Here is a 9,658-nt window from a genome sequence, read left to right on the forward strand (position 1 = left end):
TTTGTCATTTTCATATAGATTTTCCATGAGAGGATTACAATGGAAGAACTTGTGCCATCCGAAAAATACAATTAATTTATTTAACAAATTTCGGGAGGGGGGAGGGTATATACACTCACCTGTCCTACACCTACCTCGGACCTATCCAGATTTTTTGGGGAAAGGACCGTTACTTCCCCTGCTCAACCTGATAACTCGAGATTCCACTTCCTATGTATATACAGGTCATAGCTTCTGTTGTGAGCTCCCCCTAGTGGTGGCTGCAGGTATCCATAATTATATCATTTATCAAGTAAGAAAATCAGATCTCCCTGTACAGAACTGCTCTAAAGTCACAGAATTTTAGAAAGAAAAACAAAATACCGTGTAATAACATTAATAAAGGAGAATGACTCGGTGCAGTAGAACCTGTGTTGAGTTTTCTTACGGGACCCTCTGATGAGACTTATAGCTTAATTGCTTTGCTAGATAATTAACCCTATTTTGTGTATGAGACCGGGGCATTATAATATGAGCCCTATTGGGAGCTGGAAGATGAGTGATTTTTATGGCACCATATAAATGAGTAATCTACTATATCATTGTCTAAGGGTCACTTCCGTCTGTCTGTCTTTCTTTCTGTCTGTCACAGATATTCATTGGTCGCAGCCTCTGTCTGTCATGGAAATACAAGTTGCTGATTGGTCATGGCAAAACGCCCATGACCATTGCCACGACCAATCAGCGACGGCCACAGTCCGGCGGCAACATGGCCGCGCCTTCCTCCCCGCAGTCAGTGCCCGCTCCATACTCCCCTCCAGTCAGTGCTCACACAGGGTTAATGGTAGCGTTAATGGACCGCGTTATGCCGCGGTGTAACGCACTCCATTAATGCCGCTATTAACCCTGTGTGACCAACTTTTTTACTATTGATGCTGCCTATATCATCATATACTCACCTTCCAGCGCCTTTTCCGCTCCTCACGACGCTCCGGTGAAAGGTCCATGCATTGCGGTTTCGCGAGATGATGACGTAGGGGTCTCGCGAGATCACCACGCCATCATCTCGCGAGACCGCAATGCACTCTTGAGACCAGAGCGCGCAAGAAGCGTCGGTAAACGCTTCCTGAATCCGGGGGCCAACGGAGGGCGAGTATATAACTATTTTTTATTTTAATTCTTTTTTTAACAGGGATATGATGCCCACATTGCTATATACTATGTGGGCTGTGCAATATACTACGTGGGCTGTGCAATATACTACGTGGGCTGTGCAATATACTACGTGGGCTGTGCAATATACTACATGGACTGTGCAATATACTACGCAGGCTGGGCAATATACTACGTGGGCTGGGCAATATACTACGCGGGCTGTGCAATATACTACGCGGGCTGTGCAATATACTACGTGGGCTGTGCAATATACTACGCGGGCTGTGCAATATACTACACGCGCTGTTCAATATACTACGTGGGCTGTGCAATATACTACGCGGGCTGTGCAATATACTATGCGGGCTGTGCAATATACTAAGCGGGCTGTGCAATATACTACGCGGGCTGTGCAATATACTACGCGGGCTGGGCAATATACTACGCGGGCTGTGCAATATACTACGCGGGCTGGGCAATATACTACGTGGGCTGTGCTATATACTACGCGGGCTGGGCAATATACTACGTGGGCTGGGCAATATACTACGTGGGCTGGGCAATATACTACGCGGGCTGGGCAATATACTACGCGGGCTGGGCAATATACTACGTGGGCTGGGCAATATACTACGTGAGCTGTGCAATATACTACGCGGGCTGGGCAATATACTATGCGGGCTGTGCAATATACTACGTGGCTGGGTAATATACTACGTGGGTTGTGCAATATACTACGTGGACATGCATATTCTAGAATACCCGATGCGTTAGAATCGGGCCACCATCTAGTAGTCATATAAACCGTGATAAGATCATATTTTATGATGGTGGAGTCCCCCTCCTACCCGATTGTTTATTTCATGGTTTCTGTCCTTGGGATCGATGTGTCTTGTACTTTGGAGTTATCGTAATTAGTGATGACAGTCGTAATCACCTAGAATTTACTTACCGTAAGTATTGTTCAATTATTTGGCTTTTTAGTTTATATTAATATATGTTCTGGAATGATGTCAGACTACAGAGCCGACAAACACCCTGCGGCTTCTAATTGAGAGAATGGACTCTGCGCTATCAATAAAGCAGAAGGATCAAAGGAAAGAGTCGCGGCTACTGTCATCATCCCGTCCAGGTCCAGACAGTACATCTGTTTTCTTTTTTTTTTTTCTTCTCCTACACATGCGCCATATTGCTCGACCTGCTGGCTGGATCTATTCTACAGTGGATGGTCCCACAGAGTTGGGGTCAGCCTGGGAACATCGCTGATGGACAGGTGACACCCAAGACGTGTGACCATTCTAGTTCTTAATATTATGGGTATAGCGGTAGTATTTAGACACTTTATACCACCCTTAATAAATGAGGGAACTTTATGCATGGGACTTTTATTTGGTTGCTCAATGTTGCATTGTTTCTGGACTTTTTGGAGATGCAGAAATGAGCGAATCAAATTTGATATGAATTTTTGATTCTCCAAAATCTGATTTTTTTTGCTATCTGACTTGCTTAAATCAAGAAAGATGGCAACCAATATAGTATGATTGTTAAAAAGGCAGGAATGAAATTGCAAAATAAAAAATATTCTCCTTGTCTCCCACCTGTTCTAGTGCCCGGCTCGCTTCCTCCTTCCAGCTCCAGTCTTATCTTCCATCTTCAGCTCGCCAGGTGGCTCGCTTCCTCCTTCCGGCTCCAGTCTTCTCTTCCGTCTTCGGCTCGCCAGGTGGCTCGCTTCCTCCTTCCGGCTCCAGTCTTCTCTTCCATCTTCGGCTTGCCAGGTGGCTCGCTTCCTCCTTCCGGCTCCAGTCTTCTCTTCCATCTTCGGCTCGCCAGGTGGCTCGCTTCCTCCTTCCGGCTCCAGTCTTCTCTTTCATCTTCGGCTCGCCAGGTGGCTCGCTTCCTCCTTTTGGCTCCAGTCTTCTCTTCCATCTTCGGCTCGCCAGGTGGATCGCTTCCTCCTTCCGGCTCCAGTCTTCTCTTCCATCTTCGGCTCGCCAGGTGGATCGCTTCCTCCTTCCGGCTCCAGTCTTCTCTTCCATCTTCGGCTCGCCAGGTGGATCGCTTCCTCCTTCCGGCTCCAGTCTTCTCTTCCATCTTCGGCTCGCCAGGTGGCTCGCTTCCTCCTTCCGGCTCCAGTCTTCTCTTCCATCTTCGGCTCGCCAGGTGGCTCGCTTCCTCCTTCCGGCTCCAGTCTTCTCTTCCATCTTCGGCTTGCCAGGTGGCTCGCTTCCTCCTTCCGGCTCCAGTCTTCTCTTCCATCTTCGGCTCGCCAGGTGGCTCGCTTCCTCCTTCCGGCTCCAGTCTTCTCTTCCATCTTCGGCTCGCCAGGTGGCTTGCTTCCTCCTTCCGGCTCCAGTCTTCTCTTCCATCTTCGGCTCGCCAGGTGGATCGCTTCCTCCTTCCGGCTCCAGTCTTCTCTTCCATCTTCGGCTCGCCAGGTGGCTCGCTTCCTCCTTCCGGCTCCAGTCTTCTCTTCCATCTTCGGCTCGCCAGGTGGATCGCTTCCTCCTTCCGGCTCCAGTCTTCTCTTCCATCTTCGGCTCGCCAGGTGGCTCGCTTCCTCCTTCCGGCTCCAGTCTTCTCTTCCGTCTTCAGTCTTCGGCAACTGTGGCACTGACCAAGCCCTAAGCAATGACACAAGGTGTCTCAGGGTGATTGGTGTCATGACATTGTGCCGATGCCGAATAGTGAGGAGGATTGAAGATGGAAGAGAAGATGATCGGAACTTGAGAGAAGATGCGAGCCATCAGAGAGTCGGATGAGATAAGCTTTGACGCCAGAACATGTGAGGAGCAAGGTGAGAATAGTATTTGCAATTTATTAACCCCCCTCATTTCCTATTCTATAGGATCTGGAGAGATATCAGAGCATAATAAACGGCTTTTACCAATAATTTGCTTTGCATCAACCAAATTTGACGTAAGTGGAATTTCCCTGTGAAATTCGAGCAAATCTGGACAATCGAATTTTCGGCAGATTTTCTCATCTCTATTCAGATTTGTGAAAACCAGATGTGCCCGTAACGTTATCATATTTATACTGAAGGGAAACTGTTGCCAAATATTTCTAATATAACCATTGGCAGGAGATGCGTTGTGTAGTATTACATTCAGATCACCGGCCAACCATGTAATGGATGAAAGGCCGAGGCCAGGAGATGCTTCACAGAGCGGATCCTTACCGGCTCCTAAAGGGGGCTTCTGTGCCCACAATGTAGGGTGTATGGAGACAGAAGTCTATCCTATCCAGTAAGGGGGTCTCTAGCGTAATTACTTTTGGGGTAAATGTTTCAATATTTGAGGCGAAAAGATGAATTTTAGTCCTTTCCCTCACATTAGATATACTTGGCAATTTTTCACAAGAAGCATGCGCCACACACAATTATTTTATATTTATATAGACCACGTCCCCAACATGCAGGACCTATGATATCACACAATCTGCAAGACAAGGGGAAAAAACGTTTGCCATTGTAATTATTTTGCAGATTTTTATAAGAATAATTCCTGTCTGTATTGTACAAGCGCCTAATAGAGTTAGTCAATTTGCCATATTGTCATTATTATCCAGAGTGACTGACAGCACATAGTCCATATCCAGACTTACTAATATATCAGTTGGCAAAACAGGGGTGTTTAATGTCCCCCCCTACCTGGACTGGATGTGAATGCCTTCTTTTGGGTGGGTTTAGAGCAAACTTAAGCTCATCAGATCGGGACACGCACGATTTGCCAAGATTGTTTCTAAAAATTCAAAATAATTCTAAAAAATTTGGGGCTATTGGCAGCAATGCCTACCGTTGTGTCGGCCTATTCAGCAGCTGTACAGTCCAGTTAAAATGAGGGGCCCCTAAATCAAGTAATCCAGAATAAGGAGAGTTGGGTCCGCTAAGACTCTGGTCCAATGGGCACACCGACCTCAGATGTTGGTGCAGCTTCCATGGAATCATGAGGACTAACTAGAAACTCAGGAGCAGATGGAAAGATGGAGTGGAACACAGTGGAGATGGAAGCAAGTGGAAACACAGTAGTACAGATAATGGAGAAAACCAAAGAAGGAACACTAGAGTCTCAATTTCAACTCACAGGTGTGTGTGTGTGTGTATCAAAGACCTTAAATATGTCTAGGGAGATAATATCATAGATCCACGCCAGGCAACCAGCAAAACCCAATGTGGAGCACAACACAAGGCAGTGGACCCAGGGGAAGGAAGCAGAGTCCGGGATACCCAGGACAGGTGTGTAAAAATATTCCAAAGTCAACGAGAAGAGAATGGGTTCCTCCATTACTGTCTCAACATTTAGGAAAGTAAGGATTTAAAGAGGTGTCTCAGCTAGATATGAGCAAACAAATTAACAGGATCCTGGTCCAGCAATCAGGTTAGTATTTCATGGCCACTGGATGGGAGCCTTCAGGTTACCACTGGATGGGAGCCTTCAGGTTACCACTGGATGGGAGCCTTCAGGTTACCACTGGATGGGAGCCTTCAGGTTACTACTGGATGGGAGCCTTCAGGTTAGCACTGGATGGGAGCCTTCAGGTTACCACTGGATGGGAGCCTTCAGGTTACACCTGGATGGGAGCCTTCAGGTTAGCACTGGATGGGAGCCTTCAGGTTACCACTGGATGGGAGCCTTCAGGTTACCACTGGATGGGAGCCTTCAGGTTACCACTGGATGGGAGCCTTCAGGTTATCACTGGATGGGAGCCTTCAGGTTACCACTGGATGGGAGCCTTCAGGTTACCACTGGATGGGAGCCTTCCTAACCGTCTCATTCGGCATACTTAAATTCCTCTTTTGATTAGCCGGCCCTGGGCAACATCACATGTGCACGATGCCACAACAATGACATACCAGGTCAGCTAATCAAAAGAAGGATTGGAGATGCTGGCACGTTCCCATTCAGTGTTCATGGAATACTAAGTTCCCTGCTGGACCAGGGTCCACTAGGCTCCAAAGATGGGAAACCCTAATTTGATGAGGAGCTTGATCTCCACATGGTGGCACATATTAATCAATATGTACCACCATTCCTCTGTGTATATAACAAGATCGCTTGGTGTCCTGAAATTGGAAGTGAAGGGAAGAACAAGAATGGGGAAAATATGAATGCGTTGGTGGATTCCCGGGAAAATTGGCAGCTCTTCTGGGAGTCTACATCGTTCCTTTCTCCATGGTCTCTTGTAGAGTTGGCAAGTATGATTTTGAGACCTACTTATTGGCTTCCCTTATTACAATATTGTAGGAAGAAAAACTAAAAATTAAGTTTTACTTTTTATTTATCTGCTTTTTTTTCTCCTCATATGTTAATAAACCTGGCTCCCTGTTGAATAAAAGGTAATCTGCCAGGCATTGAAAGCCGAGGAGCGGAGATGCGCCACGCTCATAGTGTGAAGCACGTTTTTCAGAAATGTAGATACGGCCGCATTTATCTCAGTTACATTTTAATGGTTTTAATGTGTCCCTTAAACAAAGGAAGGCTTTTCCTCGCTTTGATGACATATTACACAGAGAGATTTTTTTTTTCCGCCTAAATTACTTGCACTTGGATTATCTATATTATGGTTTGGCAGTTGGAAATAGCAAATTAAGATCTGCTCGGGCCGCGGTTCACTCTCCAAATGACTTTGCATTATAAATATGAAAGTATAAAAGACAAAACAAGGGCTTAAAGCATTAAAAAAAATATTAAAAATAACTTCAGTGTCAGCCCCAAGAACAACATGCAGAGCCGTATCCAGGTCTAAATCTAATATGCTGGGGCCGACTCTGACATTGATGGATGGATCGAGACATATCTGGTGCCAAGATTGTGGAGGAATTATTTCAATGATATCTGATTAGGATTCTTCTCTGAATGTTTGCAGGAGTTATTTGCCAGGAGGAGGTAACATGTTGTGCCGCTTCAAGGTTTTCTTTAAGGTGACTGTCAGAAGATGTTCATTGTATCTGTTGTGTATCTCTGCATTGTAACTTTTGATAGTTATTGACCTAGGGTAGTAGGTAGGTTTAGGGGAAAGTCAAGCTGTGGTGAAGGACACCAAGGTCAAGAAGAACAGGAGAGATGTCAGAATCTGGAGCAAGTCATAGTCAAGAATTACAAGGAGATTGAAGTCAGGAAGAATCCAAGGTCAAGGATCATAGGCAAAAGGTGGGAACGAGGGTCCATGCAAGATCAGAAAGTCATTGGTAATGGGTGGTGGTAAAGAACAATCCATGGTCAAGAATCACCAGTTATTGGCATTGAGTGAGGGTAAAGAACAAGCCAAAGCCAAGAATCAAGAGTCATTGGTATTGAGTGAGGGTAAGGAACAATTCATGGTCAAGAATCACGAGTCATTGTTATTGGAAGGAACAATCCATGGTCAAGAATCATGAGTCATTGGTATTGAGTGAGGGTAAGGAACAATCCGTGGTCAAGAATCATGAGTCATTGGTATTGAGTGAGGGTGAGGAACAATCCATGATCAAGAATCATGAGTCATAGGTGTTGAGCGAGGGTAAGGAACAATCCATGGTCAAGAATCACAAGTCATTAGAATTGAGTGAGGGTAAGGAACAATCCATGATCAAGAATCACGAGTCATTGGTATTGAGTGAGGGTAAGGAACTATCCATGGTCAAGAATCATGAGTCATTGGTGTTGAACGAGGGTAAGGAACAATCCATTGTCAATAATCACAAGTCATTGGAATTGAGTGAGGGTAAGGAACAATCCATGATCAAGAATCACGAGTCATTGGTATTGAGTGGGGGTAAGAAACAATCCATGGTCAAGAATCACGAGTCATTAGAATTGAGTGAGTGTAAGGAACAATCCATGCTCAAGAATCATGAGTCATTGGTATTGAGTGAGGGTAAGGAACAATCCATGGTCAAGAATCATGAGTCATTGGTGTTGAGCGAGGGTAAGGAACAATCCATGGTCAAGAATCACGAGTCATTAGAATTGAGTGAGGGTAAGGAACAATCCATGATCAAGAATCACGAGTCATTGGTATTGAGTGGGGGTAAGAAACAATCCATGGTCAAGAATCACAAGTCATTAGAATTGAGTGAGGGTAAGGAACAATCCATGGTCAAGAATCATGAGTCATTGGTATTGAGTGGGGGTAAGAAACAATCCATGGTCAAGAATCACAAGTCATTAGAATTGAGTGAGGGTAAGGAACAATCCATGGTCAAGAATCACAAGTCATTAGAATTGAGTGAGGGTAAGGAACAATCCATGATCAAGAATCACGAGTCATTGGTATTGAGTGAGGGTAAGGAACTATCCATGGTCAAGAATCATGAGTCATTGGTGTTGAACGAGGGTAAGGAACAATCCATTGTCAATAATCACAAGTCATTGGAATTGAGTGAGGGTAAGGAACAATCCATGATCAAGAATCACGAGTCATTGGTATTGAGTGGGGGTAAGAAACAATCCATGGTCAAGAATCACGAGTCATTAGAATTGAGTGAGTGTAAGGAACAATCCATGCTCAAGAATCATGAGTCATTGGTATTGAGTGAGGGTAAGGAACAATCCATGGTCAAGAATCATGAGTCATTGGTGTTGAGCGAGGGTAAGGAACAATCCATGGTCAAGAATCACGAGTCATTAGAATTGAGTGAGGGTAAGGAACAATCCATGATCAAGAATCACGAGTCATTGGTATTGAGTGGGGGTAAGAAACAATCCATGGTCAAGAATCACAAGTCATTAGAATTGAGTGAGGGTAAGGAACAATCCATGGTCAAGAATCATGAGTCATTGGTATTGAGTGGGGGTAAGAAACAATCCATGGTCAAGAATCACAAGTCATTAGAATTGAGTGAGGGTAAGGAACAATCCATGGTCAAGAATCACGAGTCATTAGAATTGAGTGAGGGTAAGGAACAATCCATGGTCAAGAATCACGAGTCATTAGAATTGAGTGAGGGTAAGGAACAATCCATGGTCAAGAATCACGAGTCATTGGTATTGAGTGAGGGTAAGGAAAAATCCATGGTCAAGAATCATGAGTCATTGGTGTTGAGCGAGGGTAAGGAACAATCCATGGTCAATAATCATGAGTCATTGGTATTGAGCGGGGGTAAGGAACAATCCATGGTCAAGAGGAACAATCAAGACTCAAGAAGGTCTGATCAGAAATAATATAGAGGATTACAGCCAGAAAGGCAAGGTCAAGAATTATTGGTAATAGGTTGTTTTATCCAAGGTCAAGCGGAACATTCAAGAGGGTCTAACAGTTAAGAGGAATAATCCAAGTTCAGGAAGGAAAGGCAAGAAGGTCTACTAAGAAACAAGCCATAGTCAAACATCTCAAGAAGGATGAAGCTAGGAAGATTTTAAGATCATGGATCCCAGACAGAATGTGGCATGAAGGTCCCATTAGGGAAATAAGAGATCCAGCTCAATAGAATAAAAATCATCAACTTTATTGGTGCATTGTTAAAATTAATTTAACATGCATCTGTAGTCCATAAATCAGAACATCAATGTATTTCTGGTGCACTTTGCACCCTTTCTCATGATGA

The 9,658-nt window shown here is 44.7% G+C and overlaps 1 protein-coding gene across 1 annotated transcript; it reads left to right on the plus strand.

Moving 5' to 3' along the window:
• The first annotated feature begins 7,646 nt into the window (after positions 1 to 7,646).
• On the plus strand, positions 7,647 to 9,275 carry LOC138666849 (S-antigen protein-like). The gene has a single exon (XM_069755027.1). It carries the CDS (start codon positions 7,647 to 7,649, stop codon positions 9,273 to 9,275), a length of 1,629 nt encoding a protein of 542 aa, XP_069611128.1.
• Positions 9,276 to 9,658: the final 383 nt, after the last annotated feature.

Source organism: Ranitomeya imitator, chromosome 2 (genome assembly GCF_032444005.1).
Source record: "Ranitomeya imitator isolate aRanImi1 chromosome 2, aRanImi1.pri, whole genome shotgun sequence".
Classification (NCBI taxonomy): Eukaryota; Metazoa; Chordata; class Amphibia; order Anura; family Dendrobatidae; genus Ranitomeya; species Ranitomeya imitator.